This window comes from Pinus tabuliformis, chromosome 7, assembly GCF_031772625.1.
Source record: "Pinus tabuliformis cultivar Carrire ecotype Pingquan chromosome 7, CPIR1, whole genome shotgun sequence".
NCBI lineage: Eukaryota > Viridiplantae > Streptophyta > Pinopsida > Pinales > Pinaceae > Pinus > Pinus tabuliformis.
Window position 1 is genome coordinate 1,624,224,010 of NC_142293.1, and position 27,760 is coordinate 1,624,251,769.

General features: G+C 41.0%; 1 protein-coding gene across 1 annotated transcript in view; it reads left to right on the plus strand.

Annotated features, from left to right (window-relative positions):
- LOC149254455 (uncharacterized) overlaps positions 1–27,760 on the plus strand; it is a 352,448-nt gene that overhangs the window by 158,302 nt on the left and 166,386 nt on the right. Inside the window, 1 exon segment of the mRNA XM_089460161.1 lies at positions 13,248–13,360. Coding sequence (XP_089316287.1) covers positions 13,248–13,360 — 113 coding nt within the window.

Genomic DNA, 27,760 nt, shown 5'->3' on the forward strand with positions numbered 1-27,760 from the left:
TCTTCAAAAAATAAATCCAGGTCCTCCTGGAGTGATCATCGATGAATAAAACATAGTACTCATATCCACTCAAGGAAACATGAGACGTCCGACCGCTCACATCAGAATGAATCAAATCAAGTATCCCAGTCGCTCTGCTGTCACTGCTGGGAAAAGGGGATTTGGCAAACTTGCCCATCACAACCTCTGCAAGTATCAAAGTGATCAGTACTGAAATCTGGCACACCTGTAGTGATCTCCCGCAGTGTCCTCAAGGCTCCATGATACATATGTCCCATCCTGCGGTGCCAAATCTCACACATCTCAGAACTGCTAGCTCTGCTGTTGGTACTACTGCTCAATGCCAAAAGGGGCTGGAATGCAAACTTGTACACCTTTGCATGGCGTACACCTATCACTCTAGCTGAATCAGCTGGAGTGCCCCTGGGATACATCAACACCTATCCTCCCCTGAACAGTACCTCATATCCTCTGTCCTCCAAAGCTGAGACGGATATGAGGTTCTTCCTCATCCCTGGCACATAAAGAACTTTGACACCTTCAAGGGAGGTTTGGACTCCCTCTGAAATGTCACTGTCCACACCCCGACTGCTCTAACAACTCTGTCATCACTGAGTACTACCTCAATATCAGTGCCACTCTCTGAAAGCTCTGAGAAGGACTCACGGACTCCTGTCATATGACGTGAAGCCCCACTGTCCACATACCAGATACCTGAAGATGCTCCGCTAATCGAGGGAAAAGCATGCTCCCTCTGAACCTGTGTGGCAGGTGATCTTGCATTTGAGGACTCACACGTAGTGAACGCAAACTCTCGGTCAAAGCGACCAGCAAAGTCCTCAATCTCTACTGAAGCTGCCACGTCCTGGTTCTTCCCCTTCTTCTTCTTCTCTGGACACACAACTGCATAGTGTCCCATCTTTTGACAATTCCAACACTTCACCTTGGAATAGTCCTTCTGTGTGTTCCCCTGTTTACCTTTACCTTTGCCTTTGCCCCCACCACTTCTTGTGGAAGCCTGCTTCTTCCCTTTGCCTTTCTTGCCTCCTACCACCAGTGCTACATCCTCATCTTGCTCAACTGGCTTGGCTGCCCCAAGCTGACCTTTCCTGATCTCTGTCTGAATGCAATCATCCCAAAACCTCTCTCATGTGGGAAGGGTCTCACGTGCACAAACCCCATCAGCAAAGTTCAACCATGAACGGGGGAGGCCATTCACTGCAATCCGCACCAACTCAGTGGGTGGAATGGCCTCTCCAATCGCTGCCAACTCATCTCTCACATTAGTAATCTTTGTGAGATATCCAGCTGCACTATCATTACCCATCTTAATGTTCTTCAGCTTCTCCTTCAGGACCATCTTCCGGTTCTCATTGGTACTCTGGTAGAGATTGGACAATGCTGTCCACATCTCATGGGCATTGCTCTTTCCTCTCACATGAGGAATGCAATGGTCTTTGATTCCGTCTAGAATCAGCCTCTTACCCTTGTTTTTTTTATTATAAGCAGCCAACTGAGTAGCATCAGTAGGCACAAGAACATGGTTCTGTGTGGTATGCACCATGATATCCCAGACTTCTGCTTCCTCAAAGATACTCTGCATTCTCTCCTTCCAAACGCTGTAATTTATATGCCCATCCAACCTATCCTCGACCCTCAATCCCAATGACATCCTGCTGTCCTAAAACTGAAAAATAGCACTGCTGTAGTAAAGATAAAATTGCTGTTTATGAAAAATCAGCTTGCTGGAATTTTCTGAGTGAAAAATAAGCAACTGTAATTTTTCCTTTTGCTGTCCCAAACTGCCCTTCAGCACTCAAGCTCTGATACCATGTAGAAATTTCTCATTTCCCACCCCGGTTTTCAGTTTCTCCTTATTTCTCCCATATAGTTAAATGTCCTTTCCCATAACCATACATTTAACAAGCTGGAAAAAATAAATTTGCTGAAAACACAAATTCTGGAAATTTTACAGAATGCTGGAAATTGTAGAAATAAAAATCAGCAGTAATAAACAGCCATTAAAACACATTTAAACACTGAGATTTTTGGTCAATGTGACCCTGGAAAAATGTAAAGTTTTGTAGATGTTCTATGCTAAGAGCAATTTCACTTTTCTCACAGCAATCATACAAGGAGATAAGCAAAATGCAGATAGAACATATAAGCAGATCTTACAGAAGAAATCAGAAACAAGAAAAATGAATGTGTTCGTTTCGGCGGTCAACAGGATGCTTCAACCAGCAAAGTCTCCTTTGGTCAGCCAGCCCAGCATGTGTCACAACAACCCTCCTGGTAGCTCGTATTTTTAGGATGAGAGAGGAAGATGTGAGTTGAGTTGTATTCAAATTCTCTCCAACTTTTCCTGTATATATATCCATCAATGAGGGTGTGTGACACATCTGTTGGGCATGTGAGCCTACATTACAAAACTGGCTGACCTTGCACATATAATTTATTAAGAATAATAAATTCAAAATATAAGTTCTGCTCATCGGATTAAGACTATTTTTATATGGATTTTACACCTCTCAGAAAGAGGAATCCAACAAAAATATTAGCCTCTTAATCTGAGCATCAGAACATGGAGTTTGGACCTAGTTGTCCAATTTTAACACTCCCTCTCAACTAGGGAGAACTCCATCTATTAGTGCAATTAACATCGTGAGTCATCCCGCCGAAACTTGCTTTGCTGGCTTCTTTATTTCAGAACAGAAGTGGGTCAGTCACAAAGACATCATTCCCCGACTGACATAATCAGTCCAGAGGTCCCAGACCTCACAAATCTTGATCCCAGATCAAGTGGTTGGACCATGCCATCCTAGATAGAGAGTACGAAAATCTCTGATGCGTCCATCAGTCTTTGCTAATAGTCTCTAGCTTTTCCACACCTCATTGGCCAAATGAGAGGTACTTCCCATGAGCCCTGAACTCAATGGGTAGGATGCATACGGGGCACAGATTAAATGAGTGGCGAACCAGCTCAATAATCACAAGGGTGGGGCAGAAGCATTATGAGTGCTTATAGCTCCGAGAAGCTATCCCCAAAGCCCCCCAGAGCTCCCAGAGCTCATCGTCCAACAGGACCCATATCATAGGGTCTTTCCACGACACCAAGACTCTCACGGAAGGTTAGGAACTTGACCTTCCCCAGGGGCTTAGTGAGAATATCCGCGACCTGCTCATCAGTTCCTATATGATCGAGCCTTACGGCGCCTCGCTGTACCATATCCCGGATAAAGTGGTACCTGATATCAATATGCTTGGATCGGTCGTGGAACACAGGATTCTTAGTCATACGAATCCCACTCTGATTATCACAGAGTATTACAGTGGTATCTAGCACATGTTGGAACAGCTCACTAAAGAGCTTCCTCAACCAAACTGCTTCACAACAGGCCATACTAGCAGCAATGTATTCGGCCTCCGCGGTGCTCAAAGCCACCGACTTCTGCTTCCTGCTCATCCATGAGATCGAAGCAGAACCAAGATTGAAACAACATCCAGATGTGCTCTTACGATCCACCACACTGCCAGCCCAATCGGCATCAGTATATCCCCGGAGTATCACACTCCCGGCAGTGTATCTCAGCCCATGGTTTATCGTGCCCCGAAGATATCTCAAAAGATTCTTGGCACCAACCCAGTGAAAATGATGAGGCTCAACCATCTGTTGACTCAAAGTATTCACTGCAAAACATATGTCCGGACGGGTGTTCACTAAGAACATCAAAGCTCCTATGAGTTGACGATACTCAGTAGGATTGGCCAAGATAGGCCCTGCAGCGCTGCCACTCAACTTCTTAAAGTTGAGTTCCATTGGAGTCGACACGGACTTACAGTCCACCATCCCAAATTTTTTCAGAAGCTTCACAATATACTTTCCTTGAGAAAGGAGAATCTCTCCAGGTCTCTGCCAGACCTCCAGGCCTAGGAAATAGTGCATCAGTCCTAGGTCTTTCATCTCGAACTCAGCAGCAAGCTCCCTCTTACATTGATGAATGAGAGGGTCATCACCTGTCAGGAAGAGGTCGTCCACATACAGCACTAGAATGAGAGGCTTTCCTTCCTCAACCTTAAAGTAAAGGTTTGGATCAGCATTGCTTCGAGTGAAGCCCAGCTTCATCAAGTAACTATCCATCCTCTCATACCAAGCTCTGGGTGCTTGCTTTAACCCATAGAGGGCTTTCTTCATGGTTTTCTTCAGATCTAGGAAGATCTACTACTTTCTTCAGGGAAGCATCTTCGTCAAAAGTGACATCATGGCTTATCTCTACTTCCCTTTGACCAGGTACATAGACTCTATATGCCTTAGAAGTCTCACTGTAGCCCACAAACATTCCTTTCTTCCCAGTAGCATCCAGCTTACTTCTCTTTTCTTTCGGCACATGAAAATAGACAGGACATCCAAAAATTCTAAAATGTGAGACATCAGGTTTCTTACCAGAGAAAACCTCTTCGGGAGTTTTGGAGTCCAAAGCGGAATGAGGGCATCGGTTTTGAATGTACATTCAGTATTTGCAGCTTCTCCCCACAGAAACTTTGGAAGACCCTGGTCACATAGCATGGCACGGGCAGCTTCCACAATAGTCCTATTCTTGCGTTCAGCAGCACCATTCTGCTCAGGAGTATATGCAGTGGTAGTCTCCCTCTTAATGCCAGCTTCTCTGCTAAAGACTTTGAACTCATTTGACTCATATTCAGTGCCATTTGTCAGTCCTCAAAATCTTGATCTTCTTTCCGGTCATATTTTCCACCAAGGCTTTGAAGGTACGGAACCACATGAAAGCCTCATCCTTCTTCTTCAAGAAGTATATCCAGGTTTTGCGAGAGAGGTCATCAGTAAATGTCATATAGTAAGAACATCCCCCCAGGGATGTTACAGGCAACATACCGGAAAGATCAAAATGGACCAGTTGCAATATCTTAGATGTCTTTGTGACACTTGAGGGGAAAGGTCCCCTTGTATGTTTTCCTTCAGCACAACCCTTACATACACCTTTATGATTATTTCCAAAATCAGGCATCCCTGTCACCACCTTCCTTGCTTCGGGAAGGAAGGTGACTCCTTCACCTATCATCGTGCTGCATATGAATGGCAAGTGTTCACAAGTCATAGCTCGGTTTGACGGATAGTATCACAAGTCATAGCTCCCAACGGACTCCTTCCAACCTGGTAGAGTGTACCAACTCTAAAACCAATTGAGATAGCTTCCTTGAAGCTCTTCTTCCACATGAGTACCTTTCCATCAGAGAAAGTTACATTGAATCCTTTGTCTTCCATGGCAGATACAGACACAAGGTTCTTCTTCAATTTGGGTACATAGAGTACATCTTGTAGATGGAGGACTTGTCCTTGAGACAAGTGGAGGGTCACAGTCCCGGTCCCTTTCACAGGATAAGTGGCATTATCCCCAAGGATAATTTCTAGATTAGTATCCCTTTCAACCATGTCAGAAAGTGCTTCAGAAAGATTAGTATCTAAGGTGACTCCTTCACCTATCATCGTGCTGCATATCGTTCGTTTGCTGCACCTTACTGTGTAGCACCATCATGCCGCATCATGTTGTCTCATTCATCATCGTGCTGCCCTTTACGAACATGCCTATGATGCTGCATCTTACATCATCAGGATCTGAGACTGTTCATCCTTTGTTGTTCATGTGATAGGGTTTCTACAGATATACTACCTATAGTTGTTTATTGCTGCTACAAGTATGCCACCAATCTATCACTGCTATACTACTGCATCACTGATATTTTCAGTACTGCTACCATCATTGATAACATTATTGTTGCACCATGACTGTCCCTTGAAATTACCATGGAGGTAATCTCTACATCTTCAACGAGATCATGATCTTACAAGAACTAGATCATGTCTTTGTCTTAGATCATTCTTGACACAGCTTCTTCCATTATGCTGAGAATGTAACTATCACTGTCATTACTACAGCAGCACTGACATTTCTTGAAACCTTCAACATTGTTTCTCATTGTGCCCAGACTTCCAGCGATTTCCAAAATATATATATATCGAGACTGAGGTTGTACCTTAAGGATCATTGTGAAATCCGAGACAAGGAGAACAGTAAGGGTTCTAAGTTCAATGTATCACATATACATTGATTGCTTATGAAGTAGATCCAACGTGTGATCTTATCTTCCATCTAGGCCGAGACTGTTCATCATGCCAATTCTTTGACTGTGGTTATGACTGCGTAATACGTATACAACGAATAAAGGTATCACATGAACAACGTATTAACTATCACCATGGCTGCGTATGTAATCAGCTACTGTGACTATGTCTTCCTCACTGCGGCCACTGCAGCTAGGGCATCACTGTATGTCTTCATGAACAACGTAAGAAGTGTTTTCATGACAGCGTATATATTGTTGTGTATATGACAGCGTGGTAAGGTATATATAGTTGCATATATCACTGCTTGGTTTGCTTGCGAATATAAATATATTGCTACAGCGGATCACTGCCCATAGACCAGCATACACTGTCCATCGACTAGCGTATCACCCCAACGTATATATGAACTCATGTATCTCTTCATAAACGGCGTATAAGTGTTGTCAGTAACCACGCTTCCAGATTCACTATGAATTAGGGCCTGTGAGCATATATCATGACTGAGTTGATGCGTATCTCTTCATGAACTGTGGCTAGATTTTCCCAGAGCAACGTATTACTTTTCTTCTTTGCTGTGCGTATTTCCATACCTGAACGCGTTTCCCGTATAGACTGTGGGTTCCAACATGTCAATATATCAATGCGGCTACCATGTGAACAGCGGCTAAGTTCTCCAATTGTGCGTGTATAGACTGCGTTCCAAGATATATGTTATGACTGCGTTCCAAGATATTTATATGAATGCCCAGCGTATATATTTCCAGTGCCCAGCGTATATATCTCCAGTGCCCAGCGTATATATCCAACATTTACATTACTGCAGCGTATATAATATGACTGCGTCCCTGCGTTCAATGTGACTGCATTGGCTTACGTTGCTGTCATCCCATAATGCGTTCAATATAACTAACGTATCATTATAGTTATGACCGAAGCAGATTAGGGCTGCGTGTATACATCCACGCTGTTTTCCTTCCTTCACTGTGGCTAACTTTGCGTGGTATATTATATATAACTGCGTTCCAATATATATATATATATGACAGCATAGCATATACATAATTTCCTGCATGATGTATCATGAAGTGCGTATATACTTCCTGCGTGACTGTATGCTGTGCATAATTAAGGTGTCGTATATATCGTGAATGTTGTGCTTCCTCTATGACTGTATCATACGTAATGACCTCTTCATAATTGCAGCTTGATCACTGTGGCACCCAAGACTGCGTATGAGTCTTCATGACCAGCGTATAGGGTTTCATATTGCTGTGGCTACCCTTCATAGTACTGTAGATACTCAACTCAATGCGGATACTCGAGTTATGCTTGGACTGTGCCTTACGTTTAGACTGCGGCTAGAAACCTTTGTCATGTTCTACCATACCAGCGTATAGGGTTTCATATTGCTGAGATTTAGAGCTAGGGCATCATGGGCCAGCATCTTATTCTTGATGTCTCACTCCTTCTCCAAAAACCCAAGACGTGGAGAGGAGGAGATTACCTCAAGAATGTGTTTTCTTCGATGATGATTGCTATAGATAGAGTTTGTCTTCACCTCAGCTCTGATACCATGTAAAGTTTTGTAGATGTTCTATGCTAAGAGCAATTTCACTTTTCTCACAGCAATCATACAAGTAGATAAGCAAAATGCAGATAGAACATATAAGCAGATCTTACAGAAGACAAATCAGAAACAAGAAAAATGAATGTGTTCGTTTCGGCGGTCAACAGGATGCTTCAACCAGCAAAGTCTCCTTTGGTCAGCCAGCCCAGCATGTGTCACAACAACCCTCCTGGTAGCTCGTACTTTTAGGATGAGAGAGGAAGATGTGAGTTGAGTTGTATTCAAATTCTCTCCAACTTTTCCTGTATATATATCCATCAATGAGGGTGTGTGACACATCTGTTGGGCATGTGAGCCTACATTACAAAACTGGCTGACCTTGCACATATAATTTATTAAGAATAATAAATTCAAAATATAAGTTCTGCTCATCGGATTAAGACTATTTTTATATGGATTTTACACCTCTCAGAAAGAGGAATCCAACAAAAATATTAGCCTCTTAATCTGAGCATCAGAACATGGAGTTTGGACCTAGTTGTCCAATTTTAACAAAAAACCCCCTACAACTCTTGGGGAAAACCAGTTTGAGAGCTTTTCTTTATTTCTGGAAATTGCCTTTTTACAGTAAGAGAAATGTTCAGCAAAAAATCAGCAAACAGACTTTTACAACTTATCTCAGCATTGCTGAAACTTAGCTTGCTGTTACTCTGCAGCTGTTACACCGCTGCTGTTGCTGATACACCGCTGCTGTTGCTGATACACAGCTGCTGATACACCGCTGCTGTTGCTGATACACAACTGCTGATACACCGTTGATGTTGTTGATACACAGCTGCTGATACACAGCTGCTGATACACCGCTGTTGTTGCTGATACACCGCTGCTGTTGCTGATACACCGCTGCTGTTGCTGATACACAGCTGCTGATACACCGCTGCTGTTGCTGATACACCGCTGCTGTTGTTGATACACTGCCCAGAAATCTCCCTTGCTCTCTTTCTCTCCTTCTCTCAATCTGCTCATGAAAGAATTGAATCGAATGTGATCTTTTCCTCTTTTCCTTCCTTAATATAACTCCAAGTGACTTTTGGGTGATCCAAGTGACTTTTGGGTGATCTCTAAATCCAATGGCTGAAATAGATTTAGATCAATGGCTGAGATTAAATGCTCATTTAAATCTCACTTTTTATTTTTTAATTCACCCCACTTTAATAAAGACCCACTTAGTCATTTATTTCCAAATTCACTTTTCCTTTCTAATTTTTCATTGACTTTATAAAAGTCACTTTAAAATTAGACTTAGTAACTTTATCACTTAAAGTCACTTTTAAATTAAATTAAATTTTATAGAATTATAAAGTCACTTTAGGAGAAAAATTAAATTCTTTTGGACACTTTTCCCTAGGCCAAAGATCAAAGCCTAAGGGAACCACCTGTCCTCCGGTACCAAATTTCAACATAAATTGTACTCACCCTTGTAAGTTACAATTACATTGTACCCTTTTAAATTAATGGTAGGTTACTTCAACCGAAATTCATTGTCATCATGAATCCTAGTTTGGCCTTAGAATTGATGATGTAACTTTTATTAGCATACCTTTTTACTTGTATGGAAATGCAAGAATTATGAATGGTAGCAGATGAGTATTTGCTATAAAATGGGCCAATAATACCTATCAATTTAAAATGGCATGTATGTGTGACCGATAGAAAATTGCACCATATAAATAATTGATATAAAATGGCGCCATATGAATGACTGGTATAAATTGGCACTGTAGGTGTTTCTAATGCTAATTAGTAATGCTATTGTACAAATGATAAATATATAGAATGGTGTCATATGAGATGCCATTGCGTGAGTGATATAAAGTGGCACTGTATGTGTTGCTAATATGATAAGCATTTATGACGGCTGTATGACAGCTGCTGGCAGCAGTTGTCACACTTATTTTTTTATTTTTATTTTTTGAACTTTTTTGCTGCTGGCCACTAACTTCTGTACACTTCCCTTTTTATTTTGCTTGTCTCTGCTGTTCTATGGCAGGCACTGGTCTTGGCTGCAGCTAACTGTGACTATGTGGTCGCTCTGCCTCTCTATGTACAGCCTGGTAGTTTTTCCCTGCAGTGTAGAGTCTGCTCTACACGACTGCATATGACCCTGCAGTCTTCGCCTCACATGCTTTTGAACCTGTACAATCTGTACATCTTCTGGCTCCTGTGTGCAATACTAGAGGCTGGTCTTCAGAGACAATGAAAATGGCTCTGATACCATGTTAATTCTCTATCCCTTGCAATCTGGTTAGTTATTTATTTACAGATTATTACACAGATTGACTGAATAAAAAGCATGGTGAGTTTTAACACTTAAAAAAATAGATAACAATGGAAAAAAACATTAACCAATCTACATGCACACATAATTTCTGTCCTTCAAAATCTGCTGTTTCATTAACAATTATCTACAGCATACAAGGGCTCTCTTCCTGGGATACTGGACCTATGAGGAAAATATAAATACAACAAGAACCTGGAGTTATATCAACTGATCAAACCCTCTGCAGATCTGTGCTTTGATCTTGCTTGGTTGATTTGGATCCCTCTACCTTACTGTCCCTTGCACTTTTTCTCGAACCTAGCACACTTGGATGAAAGTCCTTCTTCACCCAAACATTGAGATCTCACCATTTCACTGTGTCTTGTGCTCAAAGATGTATCTTCATTCTTAGCTTAGTTTTTTATAAGTTTGAGTTATTGACCAAATCCACAACCCTAATCTCCAATGTGGTTGATGATTGAGATTAGATCTCAACATCACTTGAGATCAGTGGTTGAGATTTGTCTAATTCACTAATGCAAATAACCTTTGCATTTCATTAGATTAACTCTATTTTATAAAAGTCAATTACTTTAATAATTAAAGTAATTGCTAAGGTTAAGCATCAATTAGGTGACTTCCGCATGTCTAGACACTTGGACTTGTGCAAAAGTACCTGCCTGATGCTACAAACATCACCACCAGAGGGGTTGCATAATGAGATCTTGCTTAAGACCCTTTAGATCTACGAAGAACCCTTAAGCCCTTGGAGACCTAACTTACAAGATTTGAAGAAACAAGAAAGAGAATGAGAAGAAGAAGGAGAAGAATGGACAACAGAAATTGATTCCTCCTTCAAACTTAAGAAAATCATGAAATACATATCTGCATGTAATTGTTGCTCACTCATAGTAAGAGTAGTACGTGTGTGGGGTCAAAGAGTCTACTCTAGCCACCTCATCTAGGGCATGCTACTCAATCTTGCATGCAAAGTTCAAACTCTGGCTGAACCTTGAACTAAGCTAGGACTAGAGTATTCTATCATGCAAGGTGCACTCAAACTTCAATTGAATAGATAAGCCTAAGTTCGAAATAGATTGCATGATTCCACCTCAACTAATGCACCCTTCGTGTGTGCAAGTCAAGTTTGTATAATAGCAAGAAGGTTAACTAGGGATAAGTGTCAAGTAGAGTCTAACTAATGCATACGTGGTGAAGTGATGTGCTCAAGTGTAGAAAAGAACAGTAAATGCGTGCATCTTGCGAAATATTGCCAATAAAGCCCATGATACACTCCACTTTAGTAGTGATGTCACCTTGAAATAGCAATGAATCCCACCATTCTAGGGAGTTTTTTAGCAATTGGCTATTTTTTGGACTTTTTCTGAAAAAGAACATTTGCCCATTTGGTTAAAAATTCACCTATTTTTTACATATATATGATTAAATTGATGATATTTGCCAAAAATTACCAGTTTTAATAGTAAATTACATGTTTTTTTATTGAATATTTGCCTACATTTTATATGTATGATTTTTAAAACTAGAATAGTAACCCATAATACTATACATAGGCATAATATTTGAATCCTTTAAAAATACCCTGCACCACTCGTTGCCTCCTCAATCTTAAATGCAAACTCTAACTAAACCTCAAATTGAACTGAAACCAGACTATTCTCTCATGTAAGGCAGACTTACCTTCAATTGAATAAGGTTGAGTTGGAAATAGATTGCTTGCATCCAGCTCAACTGGTGCACTCTCCTTGTGTGCAATTCAACTCTGTATGATAATAGCAAGGTTCACTAGGGACAAGTGAAGTGGACTCTAGGAATGGCTAATGCTGCATGGTCAATTAAGGTGCTGAAATGTAGACAAGAAAAATAAATGCATGCATCTCCCAGAATATAGCCAATAAACTGCATGATGTGCTCCACCCTAGCAGTGCATGTCACTTCAAAAATAACAAAGAATCCCCTCATGTTATGTGCCCTCATTGTGGATAATAATAGTACATGCACGTAGAACTTGAAGTGAGGTAGCATCAACTTAAAGACAAGGTGCACTTCCCTATGAGCCTAGATCATGCCTCCAGGTAACATACAAGCTTTCCACATATCACTAGGAAGCCACTTCTAAAAATAGCAGTAGCCTATAAAAACAGTGTGAATACAGAAGTTCTCCACCATTACCATATTCAAAACACTACTAGCCTACATGTCTGCCTGGAATAGTACTTGCTAAAATTAGCACCTGCAAAATATAGGACTTACTAAAAGTAGTAAGTTCACCATCAGACCCCAAAATTCGAAGGTGCTATGAATTGGGTCACTTACTGTAAGATGTCTAAAAAAGATGCTGCTAAAACAACACCATTTCACATGTTGTTGACAATAGGCTCATGACTCATGTCCCTCTAAGGAACGAGAATATACAATCTGTTTCACCATGCAAACTCTTAGTCCAATTGCTTAAACTGGTATTATCTGAAAAGTGCATGCATGTTGCGTGCAAACTGAACAAACTTGGCATGCACCTGTGCAACAGAGAATACTGGTTGTACCCCAAGTCATCTCTGAAGCATAAGTTATGGCACACAAAGTAAGCATGCATCCAGCGAAATATAGCAAACTGGAAAGACTTATGCATGCAAGTGCATTGGGTCTTTAAATTGCCGAATGAACTGATGAACCCTCCACAGAACTCTTATTTGCCAACTGATGGATAAGAATAAATCTCAGAGTTGGCACCAAGATTACAAAGGGGGTATTTTCAGTGGTTGACGAGTTTAGTTAGTTTCCTAAACTTAAAAGCCAGAGGTGATAACAATTAGAGTAGGAATTCTTTGCAAATTTATTTGGAGGAATTCTGAACAATGAAGAAAAATTATATTTATTGAGCACAGTGTTGGATGAATTTTGTCCCAAAGCCTTTGTCTCACAAAGGGTTAATCATATTTTTTTCTTCTGAGAGTCGGTTAATCTACAATGGTTGTATGCGTTTCCAAAAGGAACTGCAAGAAACTTGCAAACTTATGTAAAGTTTCTTACATATTTTGCTCTGCTCACTTTTGTTTCTAGAGGTAGTTGTAGACTGATTTATTGTCATTTGGTCTTTATTTTCACTGTTCTATTAATAATTTTTTTCAGCTGTAGTTGATGTGATTTTTGGAAAGCAATAGCATTTAGTTAATTTTTCCTTTTTCTTCTTCCAGAGGGACAAAACAAATGAAGCGTTAGGCTTGGCACGATTATCAGCCAACAAACCTCACTTTTCACACTGTTTGGAGTGGCTTCTTTTCACTGTTTTTGATGCTGATATATCCAGGTAAGTTGTTAAAATTAAAAAGAAATGCCATTTGATCAATGATATTAGGTCTTTTTTTTTTGTTTCGTTTAAAGTGCATGGAATAATGCTTACACGCTGGAACATGACATGCTTATTCTTTTGTCTATTCTAAATGAAATGGAGTCCATATACTTCCTTCACGGTCTGGATATATATTTAGTTCGATGTTTCATTTGGTTATATATATATATATATATATATATATATAGAGGAAAGACTAATGGAGGGCATTATTCTGTACACAATATAAAACATGACAGGATATGTTATAGGTGTTGCTGCAAAGGTAAATCTCTATTCATACAAAATGTGAAACAAACCTATATAGGGTGAAAAGCTATGTTATAAATCTCTGTAAATTTCAGTATCATTGGCACTCTGTATTGATTGCAACTTTATTCTTCCATGCTCTAAATGTATCAGGTTTCATATTGCCATTTGTACTATGTTGTTATCAGCAAAATTATTTGAAAAATTGGACCTCATTCTTTCTATGCCTTTATTCCTTGTAAGTCGTAGGCATCTTTGTGGCATTGGTGGGTTGTTTCATTGATGCACCTACTACGTTTGGGCATGGTAGGAGCAATTTATATTTTTTTCCTTTTGTTTTAAAATCCTATGCTATGGTGCATAGATATGAATGGATATGGGAATGGGAGGATATCGATTTTCTTTTGTAAAGTTGGCTGTCATTAGGTTGTAGGTAGACTGTAAAGTTTCCTTAACCCCAATAAACAGGAATTTTTTTTCTTAGTAATTCCCAAATTAACTTAAACTGCAGATTACTGAATAAATTGCACAGCTGGGATTTTAACAGTAAAGAAAATAAGTAATCAGCAGAAATAAAATGAGCCAAGTTCGCACATGCACGCAGAAATTTTGGCCCTTCCAATCTGCTGTTCATTGAATAAATATTTCAGCATACATGGGTTCCCTTACTGGGAAAATGTCCCTTTGAGGAAAAATACAAACTAAAGCAATTACATAAATTTTCTGGGCACCTGTACAAGCTGTACGGCCTCTGAAAATCCTACCGAGCACACCCACGACGTGCTGTTTTCTTTCCTGTGCAGCCTGTATGGCCTGCCTGTCACATGTACGACTGCCATACATTGTTTATACCCTGCCTGTCGCTCGTGCGACCTGTAAGTGCATTTGTGCAGCAAGTGTGGCACCTGCTGCACACATGCGGCTGTTTCCTGCCCTTGCGTGGAACACTTGGGCCCGCAGAATGCTGTATGTCCCTGACACATGCTCTGCCCTGCTGTACGAAGTTCGAACTCTGCTGCTGTTGCAGATCTGCAGTATGGCCCAACTGGAAATGACTTTTTGCTGCAGAAAATTCACTCTTGCACTCTTCCTCCGGTATTTTCACACTTGGATGAAAGTCCTCTACCCAATCACTGAGATCCTCCCTATCTCACTGTGCCTTGTGTTTACTGTTGTTGTGTATTCGTCTTTCACCTAGCCTTGCTTTTATAAGCTCAATTTATTGACCAAATTTATAACCCTTTTCTCCATAGTGATTGACGATTGGTATTAGATCTCACCACATATGAGAATCATCAATGGCTAGGATTCATTTAATTCACACATGCAAATAACCTTTGCGTATCATTAGATTAAAACTAACTTTTCTTATAAAAAGTGTATTTTAATAAATCCTTTAATTAAAGTAAATTGCTAAGGTTGAAGGTCTTGGATGACTTCCATATGTCTAGACACTTAGACTTGTGTGGAGGTTGGTGAGAAATCAATGCTTGTAGTAATTAGGGTTTTGATTCCTCTTTCTTGATAATTACTTGTCATGTGTGTCAAATCAAAAGTGCATGAAGATCACAAAAACAAGGGACACAAGATGTAGGCAATCAACTAGGGACAAACCCCTATGGAGTGGAAAACCCAGTCAAACTTTTCCTCTAGTAGATTCAAGTCAAGATGAGACAATCCAAGACCCTTTTGACCTAGACAAGGAACCTCCTCTAGTGACCAAGCAAACCCTTCCCTCAAGTAGACAAACTTTGCCAAATCCTCGAAGTGTCAGCTTCTCAAATATTGCTTCAAACCAGAATTTCGGCCCGCCAGCAACAAAAGTTTGGACCTGTAGTTACTGCAGAAATTTTGGCCCCTGCAACTTGCCCAAAAACCCTAGAAAACTCGCACTTGTGAGAGAGAGAGATGCTTCAAACTTCAATTTTGCTTTTTCCTTGAATTATGTCTTCTTTCCTGCAATTCGTCTTCTTTTTCATCTTCTTTCTCTTGCAAATTGAACTTGTTGAGTGTGTGTTCCAAACGAGTCGAAATGTCTTTATTTATGTTGCTTCCACAGGGTCGAATTCCCTCTAATTGGGTCGAGCTCTCCAGGACAAGGCCAACACAACGAGGAGGGGTAACATGATTGTTTTAACTCAAAAATAAATTTCTTTACATGATACAAAAGCCCAAAAAGGGTCTAATGAATGTGACAAAGACTCTTTTGACTCAAGGCAAAACCTAGAAGCCTTCAATGGAGGCTATGACCTAGAAAATAAATAAAGGAGCATGAAACCCATGCTTCAAAAATATTTTCTTTTACAATAAAATTTCTTTTTCTTTTTCTTTTGACAAATACATTATATCATGACTCAAATACAATTATGAAGACTAACACTAGTTAAATTCTTCAACACTCCCTTATATATATATATATATATATCTAGGTACAAGGATGAACTCAAAATGATATGATCTATGAAGAGTCACATCACACACAGTGCTACAGATTAGATACTTGACCGAGGTATCTAACCGGGTGGGATTAACGTCTGTTTAAAGCTTCAACCATTATAGGTACCATGAGGCTTCAACTCTAACACCAACTCAGGGATCTAAGTATCGTATCCAAGGCCATAGCTCCACAAGATCAATGGTACCCTCCCTACTTCGGTATCTAGACATCGTCACGGGCCAGCCAGATGTCCTCCCAAGCATCTTGTCGCTCCAAGATGCTTCATCTCTCCCTATCTACTAAATTTGTGATGTCTACTAGTCTAAGCATGCTTCTGAAATATTCAAACTTATTTGGAAGAGATTTCGTCAATACGTCAGCTACTTGTTCATCAGTTGGAATGTATTGTAGCTTCATAACCCCATCCTACACCAAACTTCTAATATAGTGGTACTTGTTATTAATATGCTTCATCCTGGCATGGAACACAGGGTCTTCAGACATCTTGATGCTGCTTTGATTATCACAATTTATAACTATAGGATCTAATGGCCCTCCAAACAAATCTGATAAAAGTTTTCTTAACCAAACAACTTACTTTCCTACTTCACATGCAACAACATATTCTACTTCAACACTACTTAAAGCAACTGTATCTTGCTTTCTATTCATCCATGAAATCATTGCAGATGCCAAACTAAAACAACCACTAGTAGTGCTTCTTCCATCTGTTTTATTGCCACCCCAATTAGAGTCGGCAAAACCTGTTAATCAAATCTCCTTCCCATCATAGTTTAGCCAATGATGAATAGTTCCACATAGATATCCCAAAATGTGCTTTGCAGCTATCCATTGATCATGACGAGGTTCAATCCGAAATTGACTTAGAACATTTACAACAAAGCATATATCAGGTCTAGTGTTCACCAAGTACATCAAGGAGCCAACCAACTTTCGATAACTTGTGGGATCAACAGGACTAGAATCAAAACTTCTCAACTTCTTTAGATTTGTGATCATAGGAGTTGTCATAGGCTTGGAATCCATCATACTGAACTTTTGTAACATATTGATTACATACTTTCCTTGGCCAAGATATATCTCACCGGGTTTCTGACAAACTTACAAGCCCAAGTAGTAATTCATAAGTACTAAATCTTTCATTTCAAATTCAACTGCTAACATCTTCGTACATTCTAGAATCCTGCGCTCCACACCTGTAACAAATATGTCATCCACATATAAAGTATAATGACTGGTTCATTCTTCACTATCTTGATGTAGAGGTTTGCATTTGTAGAACTTTTGACAAAGCCAATCCTTAAAAGATAGGCATCCATTCTTGCGTACCAAGCCCTAGGAGCTTGCTTCAAGCCATATAGAGCTTTCTTTAATCTGCAAACGTGAGTTTCCCTGCTATTTATCTCAAATCCTTTTGGTTGTTCAATATATACTTCTTCATCTATGGTTCCATTTAGGAAGGCTGTTTTGAAATCCATTTGATGGATATTCCATCCCATAGCGGTTGCTAAAGAAACCAAATATATAATAGTAGTGTACCTGGCAATAGAGCAAAAGTTTCTTCATAGTCTATTCCTTCCTTTTGAGAGAAACCCCTTGCAACAAATCTTGCTTTGTATTTGTCTATGCTTCCATCAACAACATGTTTGATCTTGTAAATCCATTTGGAAGTGACAACAGATTTGTCACTAGGTCTAGGAACGATTTCCCAAACCCCATTCTTCATGATAGATTGATATTCTTCTTGCATTGCTTTCTTCCATTCTTCTTGATGAGCGACTTCTTCAAAAGTAGTTGGTTCTGCTTCAATTAAATTTGTCATGTATGCTGCATATCCTAAGTATCTTTTAGGCTTATTTCTTTATCTGAATGTGTCCTTCACTGCTTTGTGTCGTTCTGCTTCTTCAAGTGTAGCTCTGTTAAATTATGGTATGTTCTATGCTTGAGAGCAATGTACTTCAATTCTTCTTGTTAGCCCAATGTCAATTTCCAGTATAGAAATCACATTAACATGAAAGTAAAATGTTGATAGGACATAAATGAAATCAACAGAAGACAAGCCAAGACAAGAGACATAAGAGATGAAGCTAGCCAGGGACAAACTCCAATGCGGGGAAACCCTTTGATCAATTCTTCTATATTCTTCAATAATTCAGCAGAGAGTGAGATAGTACAATATCACAAATCTGTGTTTTACAACAGTAGTAATGAAACCCTTGAACAACAATAGCAAAGGTGATCAATCAGCTCCCAAAACGTCCTCAAGACAGCCTAGGAGAACTCGGTCTCCAACAGCAGTAATGGCAGCCCAAAACAGTCAAAGTAAGATGGTCAAAACAACAGTGAATGCTACAACATACTGCAGCTAGCCCTAACCAGTCAATGCTGCCACAAATGAGCCCTCAAAAAGTTAACGCAGACTTGTCCAGCTCTTCGGCTAGCCTAGGAGAGGCTGCCCACACAAAGCCGCAGCCAATAGAGGCAATACGCTGGTCAACGCAGGCCTAAATCACCCCAAACAAGATTGCTATACCTTCCTGCGTCCTCTCACAATGATGCCCTAGCTGCATCCTCTTTCCCACCAGTGAGTTGCGTCCTCTTTCCTTTGTATACCCAAGAGACAAGGAGAGAGAAGAGATGTGTGGATGAGGTGAGTGAACTAATGCCTCTAGGTCTCTTCTATTTATATGCCATGCTGGGGTTTAGCTGGGGGTGCGCAACACAACTTTACATGTTGGCCGACCTTGACAAATTGTCAGGAAATACAAATAAATTCATATCTCTATGAATACATGTCGGAATCGGATGATCGTTAGATCGATCCTACACTTCTCGACGAGAGGAATCCAAGAAAAATATCAGCTGCCATAAATAAGATAACCCACATGGAGTTTGGCCCTAGTTGCCAATTTTAACACTCCTTCTCAACTAGGGAGAACTCCATCTGCTAATCCATCTGTCTGTCTGTACTATCTCAGTCATCAAATGCACTGCTCTGCACTGCTTGGCTTTGCTCTACTGAACTATGAAGAAGAAGAAATGATCGAGAATGTATCATACCATCCTCTACTGACCCGAAGTTAGTCCTAGATAAAAGAGAGTGCCCACTAGCATTCTTACTAACTCGAAGTCAGTCACAATGAAGAGAGTGTGTCATACCACTCTTACTAACCCGAAGTCAGTTCCAAAAGAGAGTGAGTTATATTACTCTTACTGACTCGAAGTTAGTTCCAAAAGAGAGTGAGTTATATCACTCTTGCTGACTCGAAGTCAGTTCCAATTGATCCCAGATCAATGTCATCCTAGCATAGGGAGTACGGTAGATACGCGATGCGTCCATCGATACTACTATGGTCCCTATCCTCATTTTCCTACTCATTGGCCAGATGAGAGGTACTTCCCATGAGTCCTAGACTGCATTGGTAGGATGTCTCGGCAGGAGAAGGATGAACCACTCATCCTGCCTACATGTCGCCACGGGGTATTACAGGGGAAGGTTGAATCATTCACCTTGTACATAGCGCACCATTAGGGGAGGGTGAGTCACCCTATGGTCGCTCGTCGCTCCAAGAAGTACCCCAACCCCTCCGGAGCTCCCAGAGCTCAATGTATGCATCATAGAGGACCCTCATAAGAGGGTCTCTCAATGAGTCCTAGTCGTTCTCAGAAAGTCAAGAATTTGACCTTTCCCAGGGGCTTTGTTAGAATGTCGACGACCTGCTCATTTGTTCCAATATGATGGAGCCTTATTGCTCCTCGTTGTACCGTATCCCTGATAAAGTGGTACCTGATATCGATGTGCTTGGAGCGATCATGGAATACAGGATTCTCTAATAAACGAATCCCACTCTGGTTGTCGTAGAGGATCACGGTAATATCCAGCGTGTGTCCAGACAGCTCACTGAAGAGCTTCCTCAACCAGACAGCCTCACAAGAGGCCATACTCACAGTAATGTACTTTGCCTCAGCGGTGCTCAAAGCCACTGACTTCTACTTCCTGCTCATCCAGGATATCAAGGCAGAATCCAAAGAGAAACAACACCTAGAAGTGCTCTTTTGGTCCACCACACTGCCTGCCCAATCAGCATCGGAATATCCATGTAGCCTCACATCTCCGGCATTGTATCCCTACCCATGAGTGATTGTGCCCTAAAGATATCTCGTAAGATTCTTGGCACCAATCCAATGTGAGTGATGAGGCTCAACCATATATTGGCTCAATGTGTTGACTGCAAAACATATATCTGGGGAGTTCACCAAGAACATCAATGCTCCTATGAGTTGACGAAACTCAGAAGCATTTCCCAAAGCAGGTCCAACTACACTACCGCATAACTTCTCGAAGTTAAGCTCCACCGGGGTAGTCACAGGCTTGCATTCCACCATACCAAATCTCCCCAAAATCTTCACCACGTATTTTACGTGAGATAGGAAAATATCAAGTGGCTTTTGCCAGACCTCTAGCCCTAGGAAATAGTGCATCAGTCCTAGGTCCTTCATCTCAAATTCGGAAGCCAACTCCCTCTTACATTTGTGAATGAGAGGGTCTGCACTTGTCAGAAAGAGGTCATCAACATACAACACCAGTATGATAGGCTTATCATCCTCAACCTTAGAGTAAAGGTTTGGATCTGCTTCACTCCTAGTGAATCCTAGCTTCATCAAGTCGCTATCGATCCTCTCATACCAAGCTTGGGGTGCTTGCTTCGACACATAGAGAGCTTTCTTCAACCTGCATACGTGAGATTCCCGATTATGAATCTCAAACTCCTTGGGTTGCTCCACATAGACTTCTTCTTTAATCGAACCATGCAAGAACGCGGTCTTGACAATTATCTGATTTAGGTTCCATCCTTGCGAAGCGGCAGGGGTTATGATTGAGCGGATGGTGGTGTCTCAGGGAACAGGTGCAAATATCTCATCATAATCTACACCTTCCTTTTGAGAGAAGTCTCGAGCAACAAAAAGAGCCTTCTACTTTTCAACACTCCCATCAGCGCCATGCTTGATTTTGTAAAGCCATTCCAATTTTGTCCTGGGTTCTGGGGACCACATCCTAGACATCATTCTTCATGATGGACTCGTATTCCTCATTCATAGCATCCTTCCATACTTGATGCTTCACTTCTTCTTCGAACGATGAAGGCTAGTTTTGAATGATGGTGCTTATAATAGTCAAGTATCCCTGATACCTGGTCAGCTTCTTACTTTCACGGAAAGTCCCCCTTGGTGCAATATGTCTCTCGACGTCTTCGAGAGTCCCCCTAAGCAATGAGGGCCTCTTCCTAGAAGAGGAAGGCTCTTGCGGAGGGGGATCAATAGGATCTATAGGTTCTTCCACATCGGACATCGTCTCATCTTCCTTCTCATGCGGCTCCTTGGTGTCAGCTTCTTTATCTTTCCTTAGAATAGGAAGATTGTCAACTTTGCTAAGAGCCATATCTTCGTCAAAGGTGACATCATGACTTATCTCGACTTCCCTTTGACCAGCCACAGATTCTATAGCCCTTACAGTTTTCGCTATAGCCCACGAAGATTCCCTTCTTTCCAGATGCACCCAGTTTGCTCCTTTTCTCTTTTGGCACGTGAAAATATACGGGACTTCCAAAAATTCTAAAATGAGAGACATCAGGTTTCTTACCAGTGAACATCTCTTCGGGAGTCTTGGAATCCAACGCTTGATGAGGACATCGGTTTTGAACATATACGACGGTATTCACAGCTTTGACCCATAGAAACTTCAGAAGACTTTGATCGCGGAGCATGGCATGAACAACTTCCACAATCGTATGATTCTTCCTTTCTGCCACACCATTGTGGTCTCCCTCTTAATGCCAGCCTCTTTGCAAAAGTCATGGAACTCATTGGATTCATACTCGGTCCCATTATCAGTCCTTAAGATCTTGATCCTCTTCTCGGTTTGATTCTCGATCAAGGCTTTGAAGTGATGGAGCAAGGGGAACACTTCATCCTTCTTTTTCAAGAAGTATATCCAAGTCTTGCGAGAATGGTCATCTGTAAAAGTGAGATAATATAAATATGTTCCCAAAGAGTTCACAGGGATCATACCAGATATGTCGGAGTGAACCAACTGCAAAATGTCAAAGGTCTTGCTATGGCTAGAGGGGAATGGTCCCCTTTTGAGCTTTTCTTCGGCACATCCCAGACACACCTTCATGCTCTATTTTGAACTCGAGTATCCCTGTCACCATTTGTCTCACATCAGGTAGAGCCTTATAATGAAGGTGGGCAAACCTCCGATGCCATAGTTCAGAGTGAAGAGATGTGTCACAAGACATGACTCCCAACAGACTTCCTCCAACTTGATATAAAAACTTGAAACTCAAGAGTGAAAGCATCTTTAAAATTCTTTTTCCACACATGTACCTTGCCATTGATGAAGGCCACTTTGTAGCCTTTGTCTTCCATTGCCGAAATGGACACCAGGTTCTTTTTGAGATCATGTAAATATAGGACTTCTTGCAAATGAATTGTGTTACCTTGATTTAATTGAAGTGTAACATTCCTTACACCCTTTACGGGATAGGTGGAATTGTCTCCAAGAATAATCTCCAAGTTTGTCTCCTTCTCTATCAGATTAGAGAGAGCTTCCTTGTAACTGGTGAAGTGCCTTGAGGTACCACTATCAATAAGCCAATTTTCCAACGAGTTCTTCGGAGTAGTGGAGAGTGCTTCATACCTGGAGTTCCTTGCTTTCTTGGAGGGTTGACCACTTCCTTGATTTCCCGCATTTCTCTTTCCTTTTCCATTGAACCTGCCATTCCTTTGATTGTGGTTGGAGTTGCCCCGGGAGTGATTTTGATCATCGTCATGTGATGAGTCATTTCTATTTGGACACTCCCTCGCACAGTGGCCAAATTTATTGCAAACGAAGCATCTTCCCTTTCTTCCACCTTTCAATCCGGTCTTTCCTTTGAAGTGACCTTTAGACCCAGGATTATTTCTCTTTTTGGCATGAGAGGAGAAAGCAGTGGGATTGCCTTTGCTTGAAGGCATTTCTTGCTCCACCATCCTTGTCTCTTCTTTAATGCATCTTGCCATCAATTCCTCAAATCCCGGAATTCGACCGTTTTTGAGAAGATTGGTTCTAAATACATACCATTCGGATGGGAGCCCTCCAAGAGTAGTGATAGTTAGTTCCCTGTCAGCAATGACTTCTCCAATCGATAGGAGATCATTCTTGATCTCAGTGATCCTTAAGAAGTAGGATTGAATATCCTTGTCCTTGCCCTTCTTAATATCCTTCAGCTTATTTTTGAGGAACAAAACTTGATTTACATCACTAACTTTAAACAAGCTTACCAGTCTATCGTAGATCTCCTTGGAGGTGTTCAGCGCGGAAATGTAGGCCACCAGACGCTTGTCAATTGAGTCCCGGATGATTTTCTTTGCTTTGACTTCACCCTTAGTGTACTTGTTCCTTGTAGCAACCGGTGCATTTGATGGAGGCTCCGTAATTCTGCCTCTCACATAGTCCAACACTTCCTGCTCTTCCAATGTTAGATCAAGAGACATCTTCCATCCGTGATAGTCAGACTTCTCACGGAGCTTGTCTTCGGCGGGGAAGTGTGATGAGGAACCCATGAAGCTAAGTTGCACGAAACAGGGAAACGGAAACGAGTTTCCGAAACGGGAAGCGATACGAAACGCGACCTCCCCAAATTTTGGAAACGGGGAAACGCGAATATATATATATATAGATATTAAAAATATTTAAAAATTATTAATATATATATGTGCAATCATAAAACATTAATGATACATTTACATTATATGATTATAATTTATTACATTTAAACATTAAGATTAAATTTACATCACATTTACTCATGAGTCATGAATAATCACATAATGAAAATAAAAATATAGGAACTGGAAAATCCAAAATCAGCCTTTATTTATATTAGTATATGAGGCTGCAAGTACAATAAAGACTATAAGGCTGCAAGAACTATAGAGACAAGTCACAAAAGACTAATCCTCATCATAACAATCCTCATCAAAAATAGAAGCAACAGAATGCTCAACAGTGGATGGTGGTGCTGAAGAAGATGATGCACCAATTCCACTTCCAGAATCGTCCTCAATATTCAGGGCAGCAAGAGAGAGATCCAAATCAGGATTTTCTGCATCCACATCCCATTCTTTAGAAGGACCACTGTTGTATTCTGGACCCCTACGAGATGCAAGGCGAAGGTTGGAGTGCACATAAACAAGATCCTCTGCTTTCTGTGAGCCCAACCTATTGCGCTTCACAGAATGAATAAAACCATAAGTGCTCCAATTCCTTTCTGCTGATGAAGAGCTTGCCACTTGTGAAAGAATACGAATGGCAAGGCTTTGCAAATGTACACCATTTGCTCCATGACAAATCCACCACCTAACTGGATTCATGGTGCTTCTCTCCTCCAAAGCTGATATATCTGCATAATCATCTATTCCTGCAGCAAAACTGGCAAATTCCTCCTTTACCTCCCTATGTAGATGAGAAGGAAACATTCTCATAAGTGATTTTTTCACCCCAGTAGCCACCTCTCTATCCTTATGGGGTGCCTTCCTCTTCCCATTGCTTTTGGCAATAAGCTCCTCATCATAAAATTTGGGGTTCAAAGCATGTGCTAAAGTGTGCAATGGTGTATTGAAATTGTTCCACCTGTCAACAATGATTTTCTTGATCAAACCAGCAAAATGATCATCAACAAACAAAAGTTGTGGAGACTCCTGCGAAATGATTTCCATAGTTTTCTCAACCATGGAATCCATGCCATCATATACCTCTCCCAAGAAAGGTTGGTCAGTGTCAGCACTCCGGAGAAGCTCAAATGCAGGGGTTGTGAACTTTAGCAAGAAATCTACCTTGCTCCACCAATCCTCATCAAGGCACAATCTACGCACCATAGATCCCCGCTCTGAATCTGCTTGTCTCCACTCAATCCAAAGTTGATTCACCACCATAGAAACTAATGCATGCTTAACCTCAACAAGGCGGCGCAACATCACGAAGTTTGAGGCATATCTTGTCTCAGCAACTTTTAACAACTCCAATTTGGAGTACTCTCGAAATATGGCCTGAGACTGGTGGTGGTTGGTGATGAATTTGATAATCTCCCTTGCTTCCCCTGTGACTTCCTTTATCCAGGAAACTTTGTTGTCGATCTCCTCTATGATCAGATTCAGATTATGGACAATGCATGGTGTCCAAAAGATGTGGTCATACCTCGCCTCAATAATTAAACCTGCAGCTTTGCAAACTGGTGCATTATCCGTGATAACTTGCACCACCCTGTTAGGCCCTATTTGTTCAATAGCTTTTATAATAACATCAGCAATGAACTGTGCATCTTTCACCTCTCCTGAGCAGTCTTCTGCCTTGATAAACATTGCTCCTTTGGGGGAAGTGGCAATGATATTTATCAATGGTCTGCGCCTCATATCTGTCCAACCATCTGAGACTATGGTAACCCCAGAGCTACTCCAGGAAGAACAAATTGGAGCTAAAATGTCCTCCACAAGTTCCTTCTCATTTTTGAGAAGCTGGGTTCTGACTTTCTCATAGTTGGGCCCCTTGTACCCTTGAGGAGCTTTGTTAACTGCCCTTATCATATCTTGCCAGTAAGGAGAGCGAACAACATTGAATGGGATACCACATGCATAAATGCACCTAGCCACTCTGGAATCAGCTTCTTCTCTTGCTTGCACATTCACCAATCTAGCAATTCTACTATCCTGAACTGAATGGGATGCCCCTGGGCCTCTGGTATTTTTGGGTGCTGGTTGTTCATGTTCTTGAGTGTGACCAGCTCTCCTCTTTCTTGCTTCAGCTACAATCCTTGGCTCAATGTTAGATGGAGCTTGAGTAAGGTCATCATGCCTTCTCTTAGTACCATCCGCCTCATCTTGCTCTCTTTGATATGCCCTCCTTACCAACGGATCTGATGTTTTTGTGCAACCTGAAATCCCCTGTCCTCCTCCATGCAATAGATGCGCCTTCACTCTTGGGTAGGAGCCCTTGTACGTATTATTGCAAAGATTGTATCGCCATTCCCATGAGCCACCACCTCCACATCTTTGAAGCTTCGTCACATGCCTCCAAAGAGGATAATATTCATCCCTTGGGTTGGCCGTAGGGCTTGAAGTTGCAGCTGCACTTTGGCTGGAAGCCATTGCTGCAAAAATAAATTAAAAAAACAAATCTGTAAATAATGAAAACGTTTTTCATATTTTTGGCTGTATAAACCCTAGAAAAATTAAAGAAATAGTAAGAAAAAAACTAAGAAATGAATGTGGCTTACCCAAATTAATTTTCTGTGGCTGAATCTACCCTAAAATGCCAGAAAAGAGGAGAAATATGGCTGTAGCTGAGCCAAATCTGCTGCAAAAATAAATTTAAAAAACAAATCTATCAATAAAAAACGTTTTTCATATTTTTGGCTGCCTAAACCCTAGAAAAATTGAAGAAATAGTAAGAAAAAACTAAAAAAATGAATGTGGCTTACCCAAATTAATTATCTGTGGCTGAGACTACCCCGAAATGCCAGAAAAGAGAAGAGAAATATGGTTGTAGCTGAGCCAAATCTGCTGCTACTGAAATCTCCTGCTGAAATCTCTTTCTCTTGCTGCTGAAATCTCTTTTTCTTGCTGCTGAAATCTACTTTGCTCACTGCTCAAAACACCCTAGCTGAAACAACTGCCAGTCTCCAAGAGAAACGACTTGCTGAATAGTGTGATGAGAGAATGAGACAAACTGCTCTTTTATAACTTTAGAATAGGTTTCTAGAACATCCTGGAAACCCTAAAAAAATTTAAAAACAAATTAAAAAAAATTTAAAAAACAACTGTTTTTTTGGGGAAATGTGGCCCGTACGGCCTGGAAACGCGTTTCCGGCCGTACGGCCACGTTTCCGTTTCGGGAAACATGGCCGTACGGCCGGAAATGCGTTTCCAGGCCGTACGGTACGGGGAAACGCGTTTCGTTTCGTTTCCCCTGGGGAAACAACCCCTAGGGCCACGTTTCCTGCAACTTAGCCATGAAGCCTTTTGACTTTTTCCAACTGTCTTCGGTGATTGCTCTTGCTCTTGCTTGGGCTTTGTCTTCACCTCAGCTCTGATACCATGTTAAATTATGGTATGTTCTATGCTTAAGAGCAGTTTACTTCAATTCTTCTTATTAGCCCAATGTCAATTTCCAGTATAGCAATCACATTAACATGAAAGTAAAATGCTGATAGAACATAAATGAAATCAACAGAAGACAAGCCAAGACAAGAGACACAAGATGTGGCGCTAGCCAGGGACAAACCCCAATGCGGGGAAACCCTTTGATCAATTCTTCTATATTCTTCAATAATTCAACAGAGAGAGAGAGATAGTACAATATCACAAATTTGTGATTTACAACAATAGTAATGAAACCCTTGAACAACAATAGCAAAGGTGATCAATCAGCTCCCAAAATGTCCTCAAGACAACCTAGGAGAACTCGGTCTCCAACAGCAGTAATGGCAGCCCAAAACAGTGAAAGTAAGATGGTCAAAACAACAGTGAATGCTACAACATACTGCAGCCAGCCCTAACCAGTCAACACTGCCACAAATGAGCCCTCAAAAAGTTAATGCAGACTTGTCTAGCAC